Source organism: Mastacembelus armatus, chromosome 9, assembly GCF_900324485.2.
Source record: "Mastacembelus armatus chromosome 9, fMasArm1.2, whole genome shotgun sequence".
Taxonomy (NCBI): domain Eukaryota; kingdom Metazoa; phylum Chordata; class Actinopteri; order Synbranchiformes; family Mastacembelidae; genus Mastacembelus; species Mastacembelus armatus.
Genome location: NC_046641.1, coordinates 13773169 through 13794464, shown reverse-complemented (window position 1 = coordinate 13794464; position 21296 = coordinate 13773169). Strand labels below are relative to the sequence as shown.

Genomic DNA, 21296 nt, shown 5'->3' with positions numbered 1-21296 from the left:
CGGGGGGGAAAAGAGAGAGAGAGAGAGATAGAGAGAGAGAGAGAGAAAACAAATATCACACAATTAGCAAATTGAAGATTTTTGTAATTCACAACTTGAGAGTTATTTAGCATCACAGAAAATTTAAAGTGGACCACCAGTCTGTTAAAAACCACTAAGCCAATTCTTTCATTTATCAGCAGCAATTAAATGAAGTTGTCACTTTTGAGCTACCAAAGTTTGGCCAATGTGAAACTAATTAAGATGGTTGGAAATAGACTGGGTGTACACTTTAAGCAAAGTATTTATCAATCCCCAGAGCTGAGGCTCCTCACAGCTGGGAGGCCTATCAGCCACGGCTTCATTTTAACTAGAAGGTCAGGGGCAAATCACAGGCTGCAGTCAAAGCGTCATAATCAGACCATCACCTCAGCTTGTTAATGAGAAATAGAAATATTTATATTAGAAGATCTTTGAGCCCGACGTATACTAATCAGAAGAGACTCAAGCGTGGCAAACAGACAGAGAGCGCAGGTAAAGACACAAGAAACTTATTGTTGAGGAGCAGATTATAAGGAACGGTTGAAAACTGAGAAAAGGCATAAAAAGTAAGTAGTTGCTTCAAGAAGTCTTCTCAGTGTTTGCAGTGTAGCTTACAACCAGGAAGAGAATTAGTTTGTTAAAACAAAATGACAGTGTAATCCTAGAGAGACTTTATATTAGTAATATGTGGAACACGAGCAAGACCTTTAGCTAAGCAACACAAAAATAAAAAGCGAGGGCAGGCTGCTTTAAAACTACAGCAGAGAGCATTTTGATTCAAGACGTTAGTACAAAGCTCCAAATATAAAAAGGCAAGGCCACAGGTGAATCCTTTTCTTAGTAAAGCTACTTTTTTCATCCACTTTTATAGCCTGTGGCATATAACACAATTTAAATCAAGCTAATGTGCAAAACAGTCTCAGAGAGAGCTGACATTTAAATCTCCACCTCTCAGGCTTCTGGTGCTTTGATTAGCTGAGATTGTTTAGACCACAATTTGTAATTTCTGCCTTTAACATTATTGGGAAAAAAAAATCAAATCAAATAAATTACAAGGCATGTTTTTCCTATTGTAACTCCAGTGCTCTAGTTAGTCTGAGAAATTTCACTTTGAGCGATACTAGTATGCATTATGACAACATGTTGCAGTATTGTTGCAGTGACTACAAAATAAACACACACAGAGCATATTGCAGATAAGAGCTGACAACTCACCATCTTTGCAGATGGTGCTGACCATGCAGGCTCCTGCTTCCAGATTGTAACCACTGACACAGCTGCTGCAGTTTCTTTCACCGGGCCCCAAGCACTCGTAGCAGCTCTGGTCACACCTGTCGATGATCAACTGAAGAATTATATACTGGTCTAGGCAGCACTAAACTGTGCCTACCTGCCCTTTTAGGATAACACTTTCACTGACTGGGCTTCATTTCTCGTGTTTTTGCCTTGATAATGATTGCATTGGAAATTCCATGCAACCCAGCTGCAATTGGAAATTTTACAGCAAACTAAGAGTACATTTTGAATAGTTATTATCACAACAAAAACTCAATAAGAAAATATCTAAATGTTTTAGAAGGAACAAAGCCAAAGAAAAAAAAAAAAAGCACTTTTCACATTTACCATGACTCTTATGTGAAAATGGGGCAAATGATTCAATGGATGATCTGATATCCGTTTCTAAGAGTGGGGGGTGTCTGGGAACGAAGGAATCAGGTAAAGTAAAGGGTCAAGTGAACAATAAATAATTCAAGGTGGGAGAGGAAAAAAATAGAAGGGAGGCAAGTCCACCATGAGGAACGATGAGAAAAGCAGACAAGATGTCTGACTCTGCGGACGAGTTTGACTGCAGGGATGATAGCAGAACATAATAGGACTGAGAGTATATTTAGATGTTTTTCCTGTCCCATCCTTAGTAATGTTGGTTAAAAATTCTTTGTGGGAAAACTGTACACAGCCTCATGATAGAAACAATGACTACAACAAAGCTCTGAAAGGCTTAGTCAGTGAAATGATAATGTATTAAACGTTTGTTGATACGAGAAGCAACAGTTTCATGCTTTTATTGTAAACCTACAACTAAGATAAGTTTCCTATTTTAAGTTTTCTCCAGAGTCCCAGTTTTAAATACAGGTACCCATTTTTTTTTTTTTTTTTTACTTCATAGGTGTCGGTGTCTGTGAATCATCTGCCGGCTACTTTCTCAGAGTGTTAAATGAGAAACCGGACAACTGAGATATGCAGCAAAGATTATCCACAGCAGAGAGAACAGGTAGTGGTAGGAAAGTCTAAACTGGGGCTAAAGTGAGAGGAAAAACAGCTAAATCTCTAGATTTCCTTATTTATCTCTGCAGACTGGAGCTCTGAAAGGTTTTTACTGTGGTGGAGCGGTGATGACTCACCTCTTACAGCACCTCTGCACCTGCCCGTTGTCTAAGATCTGCTCTGACAGGTAGTAGCCAGTGCTGCAAGTTGACACACACCGCCAGTCCTCAAGCATGTAACCGTCTGCACACCTAGTGCATGCCTCTATTCCTATGCCTGGAAACAAAAAATTAACTTATATTTTAGGGGGCATTTCAAACACTAAAAGCAAAAACAAAATAAAATAAATCACATCTGCAAAATAAAACTAAACAGACCAACATAATCATAATTATAATACATAATTTAATTCTAACAGAGGTACTTGCTAGTTCATTAAGGTTTACGGCTTTCTACCTGCACAGGTGGCACAGGCCCTGTGACATGGCTCACAAGTCCTTCTGTGGCCGTTGTAGTACGTCCCCACATCACAGGTCATCTGACACTTGTTTCCTTGAAGACTAGGAGGAGAAAGATAAAGATCATACATTTTCAAGACTTTGTAGTAGTTAACATGGAAAATATTATTGTAAATAATGTCTTTCAATCAGCAACTAAAAACCCACCTCAGAACAGGCGAGTTTAAAGTAAAGAAAAAACAGAAACAAACACTCTTGTTTCTAATCTGTTTTCTGCAAACCAATTAAGACTTAAGGAGTTACTAGCAGATTTTTTTTTACGAGGTTTGGGCAAATATTTAGGAAGAATGAAAATAAAAAACTGCAGCACCAGTGACACAGTGTGGGTGTGCACACCAGCAGCTGGCCTTTAGTTCACTTTCTGCCTAATATACAGGAATGTTACATCTTCCAGCTTCCAGGGAAGTCAAATGGAATTTGTTTTTTTGACCAATATACACAAGTGATTTTGGAAGTGCCAGATGTAGGGCTAGAGGTCAGTTAAGCAGTTTGGATGTTGTAGAGCTGGTTCTGTGAAGTCACAGTGAGGACAGGTTAGAGAGCTTGCTGTGCTGAGCTGAAAAACAGCTGGCCAGCGTTAGCCAACGTTTCCCAGAAACAATCTGGTCTGGTCCTCGCTTTCTCCTCGGGTCCTAACCGACCATGAATGGTGAACTGAATGGGAGAGGGGAGACTGTGTGTATGTAAGTGTGTGTGTACGTGTGCATGTGTATACACGTGTGGGCATGTGTCTTACTGTGGTCTCGCTGGCATTCAGAGGAAATTATGGCTTACAAGTGTCCCCACCTCCACCTCTGGCTACACTGAACACTTAAAAGTAGGTTTGAGAACACAATATGCTTCATATGCTTCACAAGTGTCTCCTTCATGATCAGGAATTCCAGCGTTTTGAAATGCCCCATCCCGTGTCGGGTCAAGTGTAGTTGGGGCAGTTAGATGAGGCTGCTGTTGTGGAAGTGGCCAGAAAATGACCTGGAACATGTCTGCATGAATGGTTTAGATCAGAGGGTCCTTCAAAGTAAGGATCACTACCCAAAATGAGCAACAGCTCCATTTCTTGTGGGTCCCCACATGACACAAGTATATGTGGGCTTTAATAAGCCTGGGTCACAGGGTGAAACTCAGTTTACTCAATTTGGGTCCCAAGTGGAAAATGGTTGGGAAGTCCTGGTTTCACTGGTTCATGCTGCAAACCCAAACCACAGTGTAACATAATGTGCTGACTTAAATTAGCAGCACTGTATTGCTGCAGCATTAAAGTTGGTGAAAACAAAAAGGGTTTTATCCTCAAACCACAACGCTGACATTCAAGCCAAACTGACGCAAAATGAAAAAATTTGTGCTATTTCTACTAGTATGACAGAGGGCTGGATGTCATGGCAGCTCCACATTCTGAAGTAGCAACAGGCTCAGGAGTATATTAAATGTTAAAAAGCTTTTCTGAACACAGAAGCCACAGAGTCAGATGGACTTCCAAATTTTAAAATGGAAAAAAAATAAAAACCAATTTGCCTCTGCTATTTACGTATTAACTTTCGGGGAGTTCTATGTTATATGAAGCCAAATGTTAATCTTGTCAAAGACAAGACAAACCCATATAGTGCAGATGATGCTAATCCACTTAGCTTTGTATAGTCCAAATTTTAATCAAGTCCTCCAGAGTAAAATTTTTTACAATTAATCACATTTGTAACTGTGTTCACAGCTCAAAAATTCCAGTTGATATGAGTCTACATGCATAAAAAAAAAAACAAAAAAAAAAAAACTAATGTCCATCCTATTAGGAGTGGTGAGTGGTGATACTTTCTGATGATCTTTCCATGAAGGTATTCAAACGCAGACACTGTAACTCCTCACCTTCTAGTTTTTGTTTTAACAAATATATATATATATAGTGATTTTGGAAGTGTCACATTTAACAGAGGTTTGAGGACAGGTTGGTGAGCTTGCTGCACCTGCCTGATTTGCTGTATTAAACACCCTCCCAAATCCACAGTCGGATTCATGATGTTACAAAACCTGCCAATTGCAGCATCCTCCGTTTCTAAGGTCAACTAGGTGTAGGGAAAAGACAGTGTCCAACCATCCAACAACACTTCCCTTGAAGCACACTGACGCATCTTGAGTTCATATGGTTAAGCAGTTGAAATGAGGATGCCATACATCTTTGATGCAAAATAACGTTGAGGCGCATTGTGCAGTAACTATGTGTAGCGTTACTATGGTAAAAAACACGCTGCGAGTTATTAAGTTTTTAATCAAGTTATGTAGCAAAAGACAGAGCGAGACTGGAAGCAGTTTCTGTTTAGGCATTGCTCAGCGTAGCTCTCATCTTACCTCATCCCAGGTTTACATTCTGTGCAGATATTGGAGGTGGTGCACTTCTTACAGTTCTCTGGACATCTCCTGCAAATGTTGGAATCTGGAAGACACAGGGTGACTCAGTCATACAGAGAGGATAATAAGAACCAGAAGTCTGGTTGCATATGAAATGAAGACAGAGAGCAGAGGAGAAGGACAATAACAAAAAAGGAGGAGAAGTGATAAAATGAGCAAAAAAGACGAGTGGGGAAAAGTGAAGGAAGAAAGGAGAGGGACGGAAAGACGGTAGACCTAGGGGCAGATGAACAAAACACGACAACAAAAGGCAGGGGGAAGAGATGGCAACAAAGAGGAGGGGGATGAATAGAAATGTCAAAAGGCTAAAGCTGCAGGAATGAAAAAGAAGATTGTAGTGTTGGTGAGGGAAGATAGGAATGTAGATGAATATTTCAAAAGGCAGACTAAAAGCAATGACACGCTGTGACACAATGCACATGGACACATCTGCTCTCAGCAGAAACGAAGATTGCCAAAAAGATACGTGAACAATATGTTTTATTGTTCCTTGGAAATTAATAGACTGCAAGAGCACATTATTAATCAAACTGTTATTGCTGCATTTCCAAAAAATGTCATCCATGTATTATACAACTTATGTTTTTGAGGGAAGTCATATAGTAAGAGCTAAGAGGAGCAGACAGACTAAGTGAGGGTTCCTGGTTAGACTTGGAGGAATCTGAAAATCATTAAAAGGTGGATGCAGTGTATGGACAGATCACAGGCACATTTCCATAGAGAACAAATGCTTTTACTTTCACCTCCGCTGCTTTACTTTCCTCTTTTAGTTTGGAAATAAAGGGTAAATTGAATGAATGGTTAACATCCCACCCTTGCTTATGGGAAACTGATTGGACTTTTTACCATTTTCTGGCATTTTCTACACTATAGTAACTGCTGCAGTAGTTATTCACAAAATAAGAGATGAATTGATAACGACTTAAATGGAATCCTGGTCATAATGTCTTATATGGGTCTATGAGAATGTCAGAAAATGCTAACATTTTTTCTGGACAAGTCAAATATAACAATTTAGTTGACATGCATACTTTGCATAGCTTACAATATTTTGGCCATAATTAGGTTAGCATCCCTTTTAGACAAAAAAAAAAAAAAGTTGTCTTTGACCAGTAATGAAATCATTTCATGAATGTGTCCACATGTTGACAATGGCAGGAATTCACCTCAGCCTGCTGTCAGACTGACAGAGAGAAAATAGACTCTAGATAGCTCATTTAACACAACACACTACTCAGCAGTGCCAACATTTCAAAGGAAAAAAGTATCCACTACATCTTGGCCTGTTGAAATGTTATGATTGAACTTGGATCAGATTATATCAGATCTGCTGCCAGAGACTCTCAGAGCTGCCAGGACTTACACTGCCTTGGCTGCAAACCAGTATATATAGACATAATTATAAGATATACATAGTTTCAGTCTCTCATTCCTGCTTTACGTCTTGAACATAAGAGTGAATACAGACCTTTAGTATACATGCTGTACATTAATGCCACTGCATTAACTGATCAACACAGAAAACCGATCAACACAGAAAAAACAAGACGGCTTCTTGTAAATATCAAGCACAGACAATCCTTCTAAAGATTAGTCTTATTTCATATTTTATTCCACTTTAATCTAATGAAAAACTGCTTACTAAAACAGACTTTTCCATCCTGTTTAGATCAGCAAGTGCATTAAAATAAACAAGCAGCTAGCGATTACATTATGGACACAATGGTGTCACACTGGGGTGATCACCTAAAGCAATGTTGTTGATTGTTTTGTCCATCCTTTGTGATGCGAGTGACAGGGATTTCTCCAGTTTGTTTCCAGCATTGGTCTGTGAATGCATCACCCTCCCCAGTCACAAAAATACAAAGCAACAATGGACTTGCCAGGACAAATCAGTGACCTTGGCTGAGCACAGTGTGCAATCATGGCTGAGCTACTGACGATTTGTTGATGGAGACATTTTGCTGCAGCTTTCCAAGAACTTTTAGGTTTGGTTAAGTTTGCAGTTTGTTAAATGACAAAAAAAAAAAAACATGCATAGGAGAAAACAAGATGAAAGAAAAAGCTTATAAGAACCCAAGCTGGGGTTATAAAAAAACAATGAAAGGAAACCAAGAATTTGGAAACACATTATGGACTGCATGATGTGCTTTTATGTGTGTATGAGTATTTATGTGCTTGTGCGGCTAGCAGTGAAACATACCATGGTCGAGGTAGAAACCATCAGCACAGTTGGCGACACATGTGTTGGAGCCCTCATTGAGGTGGAAACCAGTCCTGCATGTGGTGCACTGGTCGCTGCGACTACCGACACAGGTCTCACACAAAGAGGAGCACTTTTTGCAACGCTTTCTATCGTCACGGAAAAAACCACTGGGGCACTCAGACACACACATCCTGCAGAGGTGATTGAAGGAGAGAAGGGATACAAAGTGAAAGTGAAAGTCACAAAAGGCAAAAGAGGGAGTCAAAGAAGGACCAATTTGTACCTATTACTGCAGCCTGTGTGAAGAACATAAAAATAAAGACCCAATCAACCTCATTGTTCCATGATTAACCACCTCCAACAAGGAGCTTAGTATAATGTTGACAGGCTCAAATGAAAAACATGTGCCCCTTCTGTAGGAGCATTAACCACATAATACATTGTGTTATATAAGCTAAAGTAAAATATAGTTTTACATTATCCATAATGAAGGTAAGATCATATTTCACATATCAATAGAATATAATGAATTGGAAATCTATATAGGAGCACAGGGTGTATGTGGGTGCTATATGGTAAACAGGTGTAACATCTGTTGGATAACTTCGCAGGCCTCATTTCATCCTGAGGCTCCCTTCTTATGGCGAAAAAGATCTCCAAAATCTACAGGAGCACAAAATACACACACATACACACACACACCTCTAAAAGCTCTCTAAGGCTTATTCACACACTATTTTTCTGCCAAGTAACACATATGTCATGTGTGAAGCACATAACACACGTGTGCACCTATTCATCGCTATGCGTTCGCCCGCCAACTTCAATACCGTTTCTCTGCTAAGCTGAAATGATTGTTTAACCAATAAAAATGATAAAAACACAATTCCACAATTAGTGTGCTTTTAAGAAATCTAACCTTTCAGTGGAATCAAATTGGACTACTCTTATTTAAGTAAAAATTTAAATATACACAATTAAACAAACAAAAAAAATCTACCCTGCAGAATTTAGTATTTGAGAAATAAATATAATTCCTATTTAGCCACTTTAAAATGGCCATGTAACTTTAAAATAAATGATTACAAAAAAATGCAAACATATTTCTAGTTTCTTCAAACATTTATCTGGGGCCCCTTTGAACTTATCGATGTGTATCATCCATAGACTTTCATACAATGCACATGTGTAAAACAGCCTATGAAGTTCCCACTCACCACTTAAAGACCCACTCATGTTTTGGTAATTCTAGACCATCAAACACATATGGAGGGATGTAATTATCTGAACATTAAACGCCACCACCACCAGCCCTCCTCCTTCCTCCCACCACGCCCCCAAAGCTTCATTCATCAATTGCTCCCTGTGGTCGCAGAAAAGGGCAGCACACCTCTGAAGTGGTCTAATGATAAGGCAGAACTTAAGCTTGCACATTCTCATGCACCTGCATTGGTTTATCTTTTATTAGTGCAGAGACCCGCCGACACAAAGGCAATTACAACAGGCTTTGATCCTAATGGTATCCTAAAGGTGCACACAAATGTGCACACGTGGACAAGTTCTCACACACACACACACACACACACACACAAAGATTTATACACACAATTAACAAGGAAGGCACAGACTGAAAATAATGACTGACGGGGAACAGTGTTTCTGTGACGAGAAATTAATCGGATGACCATTTGCACTGTTTCTTAATTCTATTCACATTAGAAGCTCTTCAAATAACAGAGATAAGCAGTGGCCTGTGACCTTACATAATGGAAAAACAGAAAAGTGTATAACACCAACCGAAGCAGGCACTGATTCAGCAGTCAGATTTCATCCTCCTTATTTTTAAGTTTCACTGGTCAAAATATTATTAGACACACACACAGACTCCTTGGTTAAATTCAAAAAACATGGAAGGTAAATTTCTGCTGATTGTTCAGTTCATTTATGCAAACTGGGTGGTTGCACAAATGTCTCTTTGAAGCGTGTGAACAAAAACAGAAATGATGCCTTGAGCTGATGAATCCCGTTATCAGTAGATTGGTATGCACTAGCATTCACTCCAGCTTTGTAAAGCTTTCTGATTGAGATCCCCCTCCCTCAGCCAGTATTGATGACTGGACCCTCAGAGGACATCACACTTACACAAAAACAATCTCACTAAAATACACTTTAAAACAATCAGACGCTGATGCAAAACCCAAGCCAGACATACTTGTATTTATAGCTTTCTAACTCGAATACATTTTTTTTCAATTAAACTGTGAGTCCACAGAACAAGATTAGTTCTACACCTTCGATTATACTTTGAGTATCTATAAACCACCTCCTTAAGGTCAGTTTAGTTTCAGCCACTTTATTCATACCCTATAAAATTCTGTTATCCATATGCTTAAATGGTTAAATAAAAAGTTTAGTAATTTGCTAACTTACTCATTGAAAATGTATCATACTTTAATTTCTCATTTCACCTCCTGTTTATTATTTACGTATCTTTTGATCTGTAACATTTAAATCTGCATCTGATCTGTCATTTAAACACTATTTTTTAATCAAACAAAGTAAACAATTCAAGAGCTATGTTAATATCGATGTTGTAAAGCCGTCTGACCTGGTGTTGTTCTTGAACTTGAGGAAATAGTGGAGACAGTTAATGCAATGATGTGGTCCAGGACCCTCACAGCCATTTTCATTGCATTCAGAGTCACAGGGGCCTGGAGACGCACACAGAATTAAACACTTCACAAAAATGAACTTAACTCAGTGGAAATGATCATTTTTATTTATTTATAATACTCCTATTTGCCGTGTTACAGGGGAGCCAAAAAAAGGAATTTACTATTCTCCATATGCAGCTCTCTTACCATTGTACTCCTCTGTGAACTCCTCGTCGGTGGGTGTCAGCGTGTCTGTGGAGCGAGGCTTATCGCTGCGCAGAGATGAGTACGGGTGCACAGAGGTGCCATACAGCACCAGCGACCACTCCTTCAGCTTCCCTGAAGAAACAAGGACTATGAAAGTCAACTTACACACGCAGACATTTTTGACTGTCCTGATGAGTAGGTGTGCATGATTTGATATTTATATAATGTGCATATTGGATATAATGAGCTACATCATTATGAGTAACATCAGGCAGCAGGGCAGGTTTTAGTTTTTGTTCAACAGCGGCAGTGAGAGGAGGAACAGTCTAGATGTTTCTGGGCTATACAGATAATTTCATGTTATTTTAACATGTTTTATGTTAAAACTTATAATAACATCCATTAGACATGGGCACTAATTGGCACCAGCCACGGATTCTCATAACTGACGTAAAAGCAACTGCTACTCTCCATTTGAGACTTCATTATGTTGTTAAATTAGTGGGTCATTGCAGCAGCTAAGACTCCAGAGCAACACGTACACCCCTGCTGGTCCTGAACTCAACCCAAAACTTCTGTCTATTCCACTTTCTCTGTAAATGAGATTCAATTTAAGAATACAGATTTGGACGTAAACTTGTTGACTAATAAATAACTCGACGATTTTTTTTTATTTTTTATTTTTTTTGTTAATGAAAGAAATTTGTCACACCAGGCATTTTCTGGTTGCGGAGTTGAGAAGGTGAGTCATAGATCTCTAGGACCCAGTCGCCTGCTGCCTTCTCTCCCCAGCAGTGGGTGGTCATAAACTCCCAGTTCTTAAAACCCTCCGTGGAATGATCAAACAACCTGCACATCAAGAATACACACACACATGCCAAAAAAATAAAAACCGCACAATGATATCAGATGAGGAAAAAACTTGAGTCTAGCAAATACCAGAACAAACAATCACATCCATTCAAGGTGGCATAATCACAACCTCTAATGAACTGTGGACAAACACTGTAGTGGCCTGTGGTTTACTTGAGGTGAAGGTAGCCAAGGCACATACAGCACTTACACTACAATCATTATACAATCCCCTAGGACCTTGGATTTTGAGGGTTATAACTTAGAACGTTTTGTTGTTAAAGCAAAAACAGATGAGGGAATCTACTTTTTTTTTTTTTTTTTAAAGAATAATGCAAATTTCTCATTTATTTAACCCCAGGTACCGAACCTTTAGATGTCATTGCAAAGGAGCTGGTTTTATAGTTATTCTAACATTTTTTCAGCTATTGTGTAGGAATACCTTTCCACGAATTATAATATCCATCCATCCATCCATCTTCTATACCCGCTTTTCCTGGCTCAGGGTCACGGGGACGAATTATAATATATGAACACCAAACCTGATCAAACATGTCAAATTCTATGTTCTGTTTATGTTGTACGCTCATAACTCCTTTACGTTCTTTACCTGTTGGCAAGCAGCTGAGACTTAGTCCCTGAGGGTGATGTCAGGTTGATTGACAGGTCCCCACGACGAGGGTGTGTGATTGTGATACGTACAACAACGTGTTCAAGGTAGATCACATGGTGGTTGGGGTTGTCAGTGCATCCTGTAGCCTTGTACACCGACCGAACCACATGCTCCGGACGGATGGTTCTAGAGGACAGGGGTGGGAACAATTGTAAGGATAAACATCAGGAGAAAATACACACATGAAATAGACTTAAACCACAGTATTTAGGGGTGCACTGGTAACTTGACACATCAATTAAAGATAATGTATTTACAATTATTTCTAACAGTCAGTGCAATGCACAATTTGCAACAGCTGCCCAAGGTTTTCTTTCCTTTCTTAAATTGCTAATAAAGTGGCTCATCATTATCTGCAGATATCTTTCTTTGCAAAGTTTGCAGATAAATTTCCAAGTAACCCTCCTTTCAAGGTTTTAGTTACAGATTGGAACCAAATAGCTGATTAAAGTAGAGTTAAACTGAAAAGTAAAGTAAGACTTGCCAGTGCCTTCATTAAATTAAATTGCCCATTAAATTGCTGGTTGTGCTGGACGGATTATGGCTCTCAGTCATAATGTGGTCTGTACCTGTGGTCTGTTTGAGACTGTGGCTCTCTCACATTCTGCCCTGTCAGCTCTTGCCAAAAATGCTGTTAGTGACTGACATAACACTCAATATCAAGTTTCAATACACCAAAGCACCAAAGAAAGCAATCACACGAACCTTTTTTGATTTATTCCAAAATCCAAAGTGTGTACACAAAAGTCTATATTAAGGTTTTGCATTTCTTAAACCTCAACCAGTCAAAGAAACCAAGAAGCCAGAGCATGATAAGAAAGACCACAAACATTATTTATTCTGTCTGTTGTGCACAGCTCAGCACCAGAAAGGTTGCCCAACAGCCTGTGCAATTACCTGATGAGCCCTTAAATTACATCATGATCCAATATAATAGTGATACAAAACAGTGCAAACATGGACAGAACCTGAACAGGGTGCCATCTTGCCATAGAAAGGCTTTGGAGAAGTTGCACATGGAGCAGTGCAGACAAATCAACACATAAACTCAGTGCAGCAGTGAATTGCATGCAGGGCTTAGCCCCTGGACACTGAAACAGAACTGGTGAATTTAACTTTTTGGCCAAATAACACACAGAAGGCTTATAATTTTTTTTTTTTTTTTGCAGGGGAGAGTATTGTAAAATACTCAATGTCAGTGACTTGTGCCGTTTTATGTTGTACTGGAACCAATTTAATGTATTCCTCACACTTGGCTTAAGAATTTATTGAGGCAAAGACCAACATGGCAGCATTTTTGTTTACTAACAGTGTTCTCTTTTGTAGTTCAGACAATGTCGTACTTGTAGAGGAGCTTAATTATAGTCATAAATACCAGCTTTAATCATCCAGCTAATTGCCCTCAGTATAAACGTAACCATCTGAAATTATGAGCAAGGGATTGTGGTGATCAGTCCATTGACTATTAATAACTTTAAAACAGGCCAAAACTTGCAATCAAGATGAAACTAATGATTTGCATTAGAAATTGACAACATCAAAATTAACATATCAATTAACTCGTCAAGTTATTGTAAGGAATGAAAGTGACTTATTATTCAAAGCGGTGTGTTATAATTTGTTCCTCCAGAACACAAACAAACAATCCATAACATCTCCCTTCGTCCTTTGACTTCACCTCCACTCATTTACATAATAAAAGGCTCAGCAGCCAATTCCTGAGGGACTAATTCTCAATATAAACAATTTCCATTAAAACCACAGAAAACAAAACACAGTAGAAAATTGTATTAACTCAGCCAGTTTTGATGGAATGAATAATGGAGAGAAAACACTGATTGCGTCTTTCATAAGTTGTCGATGACTGTTTGGAAAGAGGACAGCTGTAATGGCTGGGGAGTCTAGGGCTGATATCACAGCTCTGGCTTTTCAATGACACAACACAGATAACTGACCCATACACATGGGGCCGAACAGAGCAGATGCACAGCTGATTAGCACCAGCCTGATTGTACACAGTTCAGGCAGTTTTCCTGGTGTGTGCTCCAAGTGGAGTGAGGCGAGCTATTGCAGACAGACATTACCAAATGCAGGCAGAGGGGCCAGACAAGGGTGTGTGGGAACACAGCAGTAGGGTGACTGCTGCACTTATGTACAAGTTACAGTAGAGCTACAGAACACACACACACATACTACACACATAAAAGAGATGTACCACTGAAGGAAAAGCAACACGTAGACCTGCTTCCAAAAGACGTTTATATATTTTATGTGAAAACATAGTCGCACTTCTCGCTTGCTTTGCTCACTCCATTGTTCAAATCAGAAACATGTTCACAGGTTGAATAAGCACAGACAATAATAAATAAATCAATGCTGTACCGAGTTGATAGTTTGAGGGAAAAGGATGTTTTAGATGCTTTGGAGGTGTGTAAAAATTCACTTTTAAACTCCACATAAAACTTTCATGACTTTTACATTTCTGTAACAAAAAAACAACAAAAAACAAAAATCCTTTTTGTTTGCTGGCAAGTGCCTATTTTTATTTCTCTGTGAGCCTGTCATTTGGCTGGATGGACTGAGAATGATTATGTTTACGAACTAAGTTTAAGCTCTCCGAGTCTACAAAGTGTGACTGACCATTTCACACATCTTTAAGGAGACTAAAGCACACTACACATGGAAAAACAACAACTCTCTATAAGCCTCTGACACAAGCTGTACTTTACATAAGCTTCATATGGAATGACTTGTGCACTGGAGCAGAGCAGACAGAATGACACTGATAATGCTGCAGTCGCTGGACACCGAGCCTTCATCTGAAAGCAAACCAGTTCAGGGTCCAAGTTCAGCCAGCAAGCCTAACAGAGAACAGGGCTCAGACTTCCAGCTGCATCAAGAATAACAAGCTGTGAAGCCTTGGCTCTGTGTGTGTGTGTGTGTGTGCGCGCGCGCAGTAAAGGTCTTATGTGAGAACCACCCTGCCAGAACTAATGCTTGGCCCCTATCAAGGTACAGCTTGCACAACCATACTCTCAAACACATGCCGGTGCATAAAACACCAGTAAGAGAAAAAAAGAGAGAGAGAAAGAAATGAAAAGAAAGCCAGCACAACTGAGAAAGAGTGGAACATACTGAGACAAAAAAAAGAGGAGTTGGGGGTTATAAGAGAGGCACACAAAAATCAATAATTTCCACCAGTGTTCATATACAGCTACACACTATAATTTGTGACTTTTGTTGATTTTGAAGTTGACACTTATTTTGCAACTCACATCAAACTTGCACTGTATATGGGCACAAAACTGTATCCAATCAATGAGAATGCTCTACAAACACAGTGAGGGCCACGAAGAAAGTTTTCCCATTTTTTGGAAGGCGTGCACTGTGCCCTGAACTCAGCCCCACTGAACACCGATCGCATGCCAGACCTCATCAGCCAACCAAAGCCTGTGGTTCAATGGATTTTCAGACAACTGTGATAAACTTCCTATTTATGAGTGCGCTCAACAAGTGGTCTCGTCACTCAGAGGGGCAGCCTGTCAGCATTTACAATTCAAGACTTGTCACTGTGATATGACAGGATAAGTTGGCCTGTATTTGTCTGTACTCTACCTGATTTGTCGATCTGCGCTCTCTAAACAGACGTGCTGAGAAGGGACTTGCTTCCATCGCTCTGCCTCCTTCACCATCGCCTCAGCGTCCATCAGACCAAAACCATACAAGTGGCTGACTGCAGAACAAACATGTTGATAGGACTATAAGCTTTCGTTTTATCCCCAGCATTAAATCATGCAAGTCTGTAGCTATCCTTTAAGACATCTTGTGCTGGTTCTGTTTTTAGATTCCTGGTAAGGGCTGTTGTGTAGGATTTTTCAAAGTGAAAATGTGTCTAAAATGTGTATTTGTAAGGTATTAAAAATGTAAAGAACAGGATTGGAAACTGGTTAATTTATGGGTACAGCTAATCAAATATGATTAGCCTTCCCCACCCTGTTTCTCTTTAATTCCTCTAACAAACATTGGACAATCTCCAGGAATCTGGGCCAGCAGCCTGACTGACCCTTAGTTCTCGCTCTTGTCGTGTCTTTCATACACACTGAAAGTTACAAAACAGCAACCATCACAGGACCCCGACAGATGGCAGCTGGCTGCGCAGTAGTTAACATTTCAGACACTGCTCATCACTCATCTTCTGATTGGTGGACACAAACCCAGAAACCAAAATAATATTGACGGGCCTGTGATTGTTTATATTATACTCATATTACACCATGAGCTGTAAGAGCCATTGTTGTTGGTGAGGTGTTGACAACCTCAGAACTAAGATATTTGAGAAGATTGATTGTAAGCCCTTACCAGGACTCTGCTATGTCTTGTTTTATTAAATAGCTTTCCTTCCAGAATGAAAAGAAAGGATCCAACTAAAAATTTGGGACAATTTTACATGAGAGAAATTTGGATAGTTCAATAAAATTGATGAAATATTATTTATGAATTGATGGCCTGTAGACCAAACTGTACTCAAAGAGGGAACTAGCAGGTAAATCTCTACATGGAAATTATTCACAATGAATTGCATGTAATTTATAAGTGATTTAAAGTTGGTGTCATTGTGTAGAACTGCTGAAAAGACATTAAAGTTCAATCTGAACCAATCTTGCCCTTGATCAGTAAAAACTCAGGTGTAGGTGATCTGGACTGAGCTAAAGATTATTTTCCAAACTGGTATTTTCTCTTCATTTCTGTTTTGCCAAGTTTAATCAAACAAATTTGGAATAGATATCATCTCAAGTATTTTTCCTTTTATTTTATGAAGGTTAACATCTACAGCAGCATTTGCAACAGCATCTATATGCATGTAGATTAGTGTGTGTGTGTATTATACCATTGTAACCAGCGGCATTAGTCTTCCAGTCAGGAGCGCTGAGATGTCCAGCTCTTGAGGTCTTTACAATGATGTGCTGTACATCTCTCCATGTCAGATGAGAGCTGGCAGAAGAAACACACACACAAATTTATTTATTTATTGTAGCGTAAAAAAACATCCAAGGACTGACGTAACCGAACCATCCGACTAAATAAATCAGTGACACACATTCATGAATGACAAGGTTAGACAGCACCAATGATGTAAATACAGGAATAATGATGAGGAAGAATGTTTAAATTATTTATTGCGTTGTGAAAAAAGAGCAGAACCTGGACAGAATAAACAGATAATTGAAAAGGGAGAATGGACAGTAAGACCTTTCAATATGTAAGCAAATTGAAAATAAGATGGAGGCGAACAAGGGGATGAGAGAGGCATAGATGGAGAGCATAGATGCCCGTTCATCTGTCCCTAGTTTACTCAGATCTCACGTGAGATCCATTACAAGATGGCAGCCATGTGTCTATACGCCTTTGATGTTAAAACGCTACATTAAAGGGAAAAAAAAAAAAAAAAAAAAAAAAAATCAGGAAGAAGTGGGTCACCAAGTTTCCTGGGATTTCCTTCCATCTCATATGCCGGCCAGATGCTCTGTTCCTACCACTCATGTCAGTCCCTCGCCATCTGAGACCTAGAGAATCAGCAGTACTCTGAATCTGTCAACCTAAATATAACGCTTAAGATTTGTAATGCAACACAGAAGTTTTCAAATTTAAGAAGATTCGCAGGTACAATGTGAAACGAAGAAACGGAGCAACAGGCAGCAAAATAAGTCTGATGTGATCCTACCGTGCACCGCTCTCTGCATAAGAGCTGCTTCTTCCACAGCTTCCTGTGATCTCTTAAACCCACAACGTATAGAAGTTAAATATATTAACAGCTAAGCGAGGTCTCAGCAGCGCAAATTTAGTCGCAGATTTTCACCACTTCCAGTCTAAAGCCTCCTTCATATCTGCACTTCATTCTGGCAATTTTATGCACACTACTGGTCAATTCCATGTTTGGTTTTGTAGGAGGTTGTAGTTTCATCTTTCCTTCATTATATTGGCTTATGTAGATTTTTTTTTTCTTTTAATGGAAAACACCGACTTTAGTTGTGTACAAAAAAATGGCATCACCTATAAAAGCAATGAAAAGTCAGAATAATTAACGATCAGATCAATATTAATGGGCTTAGCTGTCACTGTGTAATTATGGCTCTATAAATGTTTAAAGGTCATTAATTAAAAGTGACTTTGGCATCGTTATCTAGGCCACAACAGCCTTCCCATAAAAAGCCAATACTAATTAATGGAGTAGCTCACATACTGGGAAAACCACGAGTAATCTGCAGGGAGAAAGCACGGAGGAAGAGAAGCACACAAACAGAGGCAAAAACATTAACAGTCCATCTCCATCTTACCTTGCTTCACTCTATGACAGAAGATAATCTGCTCAGCTATAATCAGCATGTTTCCCCATTCTAAAGTCACCCCCTCTAGCTTGAAGTTTAAAGCAGATGAATGAAGAAGAAATAAAATTTTCGTTTTACCCATCTGTTCCTGTTTGGTTTCTTAAAAACCTCCCAGTAGATGAGGTTCGTATGGTAGGTTATCCTTTCTCAATTCTTGTTTATCCCTCTTAATTTCCTCACTGAAGTCGCCTGTCTCCACGTTCACTCACTTTTCCATTTCTTCGCTTCCAAGGACAAAAGGAAAGAAATAAAAGTTTGGTAAGCTCTAAAAACGTTGCTGCTTGACGTGCTAGACTTGGGCTCACAAAGACATAAATCATGTGTGGACTTAAAACACTTTAAACTTGGCAGAATCTACAAAGAGCAGTGCATGGGACAGTTTTCTGAAGTACATTGTTCCAATTAAGTCACATATCAAGGGTAAAGACCTCACAACAGAGAGCTTAGTGAAGTCTAGCAGAATGGCGTCTTTATTTTGTTTATCACAGAAGGTTTGCTCGTTTTCATTCAGCATTTAAGAGCAGATACGATCAGAGCTGGACAGTTTGTCTAAACTGTTTCCCCGCCCCTCTTTCATCCCGCCCTCTCTTTGCCTGCGTGTGCATGCACGCAAGCTTATCAATGCGAGAAACTGAATGAACATATTGAAGAGAAATAAAGAGTGTTGGACTTGGAGGAGGAAAAAAAAAAAAAAAAAGACAATCATGAGACAATCATGACAATCATGGTGGAGGCAGAGCACAGATGAGGCAGGAAGCGAGAGCCAGCAGAAGAGAAGAAAGCAGGCAGGCAAGAGGCAGCGTGAGATAATCTTGTTGAGGAAACAGGCTTATGTGCCCAGCACTGCCTGGAAACAGAGAATATTTTCTACTGGAAGGATTTGGAGTAGATTATCCAGGTTAAATGAAGCGACCTCAGCTAACTGAGCTGCTCGACATGTGATGATGGGGTAAAGCCCATTTCAGTGTCTCTGCACCTGCACAGTTTCCTAATTCATGAATTTATCACAGTTTCAAAGAAAAAAAAAAAGTCAGACATCCACTGTGCCTAACACAAAAACAACCAAGGGCACTGAAACCATTTGAAAAAGCTTTTTCCTTTTGTTTCTGTGTTTTGTACTTTTCTCATCTTACGTTGATTCTGGCACTCGCTCGTGTTTGGCACAACAACACCTGGACCAGAAACATCTGCGTGTAGTTCTGCTCATTACAGATAGCTTAAAGCAAATCCACAGTATTGCATTTATTCTGCCACATCCTTCAGGACATCCTGAAACCTAAATTGTTTATATGTTTAAAAGCAACACAACAACACAAAACAGATACAACAATGAAACAATATTTTGCCCACAGTCAAGATGGTACGCAGCACTAAGCTGAATTTTAAGAAGACATTTTACAATACGTCGCAAATTTTGTGTACCTGAGTATGAAAGTATTCAAGGTTTGTTTGATAACACTTATTCTACATCTATTGATTACATTATAAAGAACCTTCAGCTTTCTAGACAACTGGGATCCAACACTGTTCCATGGTCAGCCCTGTGCTGTAGTCCTGGCCGGGTCCGTACCTGAACCCCATCTGATCAAAACTAATTTAAAACATTTTTGGTTTCCAGAGGTGAGAGGTAATGAAGTACAAATACTTTGTTACTGTAGCTAAGTAGATTTTTCAGATATCTGTACTTTGAGTATTTATTTTTCTGACAACTTTTTACTTTTACTCCCTACATTTAAAACACAAACATCTGTGCTTTCTACTCCTTACGTTATTAAAACAGGCTCGTTACTTTTTCAACCTCGCGGATGACGACACGATGTAAAAGACGTAACTAACTAGAGAGGGAAAGCAAGTGAGTGTACAGGTTATGACAGAGAGAAAACGTGCAGTGAGACATGGAGGAATAAATTGATCCAGGTAGTATTGCTGAGTCTGACGATGATGCAGCAGATTCGGAAAAAACTGCTCGATGTTGTCAGCTCCAACAATGATTCATGGTGAATGCGTTGTTTTGTTCCCTGGCCAAGCACTGTGCAGGTTTTTAATAAAAGGAGAATAATTTCCTTTTTTTGTGGAGTTATCAAAAGATGTATTGTATATCATTCATGGCAAAAAAACATCTTTACTTTTTTTTTTTTTTTTTTTAACTTAAGTACATTTCAGACCCTGTACTTTCTTACTTTTACTTGATTAAAGGAGTTGAGTCAGTACTTCTACTTTTACCAGAGTCTTTTTTCACACAAGTATCTGGACTTCTACTTAAGCATTGAATTGTGAGTACTTTTGCCACCTCTGCTGATTTCATCTGAAGAATGTGTGGCTAACTTTCATCCAACATTTCTTGTTTTGTGCCAAAGTTTAAACTTGCAGTGTGAGGTTATTGTCTAAGCAGTGGTTTTATATTTGGATGCTGTACAATGAAGCTGACTTCATGGAATATCCTTCACACTGTCTGAGCAGTCATTGAAACACCAATTTCTATAGATCCATCTTTACGTCAAGCCAGAAGCATTTGCTCGTCTGGTTTTCAATGCGCAGGTCCATAAGTAGTCGTCAAGACTTTTTTTTGAGGGCAACCTGATGTGTTGGAAGCAGGCAAAATGGGCAAATGTTAGGGCTGCTTGATTATGGAAAAATAAATAAATAAATCAGTGAACACAACAAAACACAAAACAAGCAAAACAGAATGTGGTAAGTCAAATTTTTTTCCCTCTCAATTACATCATAACTGAAATTAAAATTTGATTAATTGCACTGCCCCAGCTAATGTAAGGATCTTAGCGACTTTGACAAGGGCCAAAAGTGTGACATACAAACAACTGGTTCAGAACATCTCCAGTGGTGCTGTGAGAAGCTCCCAGTATATAGTGGTCAGCAAGGACCACCAGTGAATCGACGGCAGGTACATCATTGCTCAAAGTGTATTGATGTGCATGGAAAGAGAAGGTTAGCAGGTTTATCTGATCCCACAGAGGAGCTACTATAATACATATTGCTAAAAATGTCAGAACACACAGAAGTGCATCACATCTTGCTGAGTATGAGGTCCTGCAGGAGCTGGCGAGGGGTCAGAGCGCCTCCTTTAGAAGAACCAAGTGGACTCCTGCATTTATTATA

At 39.3% G+C, this 21296-nt stretch overlaps 1 protein-coding gene across 3 annotated transcripts in view; it reads right to left on the bottom strand.

Annotated features, from left to right (window-relative positions):
• Positions 1 to 21296, bottom strand: part of pcsk5b (proprotein convertase subtilisin/kexin type 5b) — a 63577-nt gene that overhangs the window by 19371 nt on the left and 22910 nt on the right. For all 3 annotated transcript variants that reach the window (XM_026320799.2, XM_026320802.1, XM_026320801.2), the window contains exons 10-20: positions 16682 to 16785; positions 15409 to 15526; positions 11731 to 11919; positions 10981 to 11117; positions 10269 to 10400; positions 10016 to 10118; positions 7405 to 7598; positions 5142 to 5226; positions 2743 to 2846; positions 2424 to 2562; positions 1237 to 1352 (exon numbers count right to left, since the gene is read on the bottom strand). In XM_026320799.2, the coding sequence (XP_026176584.1) occupies positions 1237 to 1352; positions 2424 to 2562; positions 2743 to 2846; positions 5142 to 5226; positions 7405 to 7598; positions 10016 to 10118; positions 10269 to 10400; positions 10981 to 11117; positions 11731 to 11919; positions 15409 to 15526; positions 16682 to 16785 (1421 nt within the window). The remainder of the gene's footprint in view (positions 1 to 1236; positions 1353 to 2423; positions 2563 to 2742; positions 2847 to 5141; positions 5227 to 7404; positions 7599 to 10015; positions 10119 to 10268; positions 10401 to 10980; positions 11118 to 11730; positions 11920 to 15408; positions 15527 to 16681; positions 16786 to 21296) is intronic.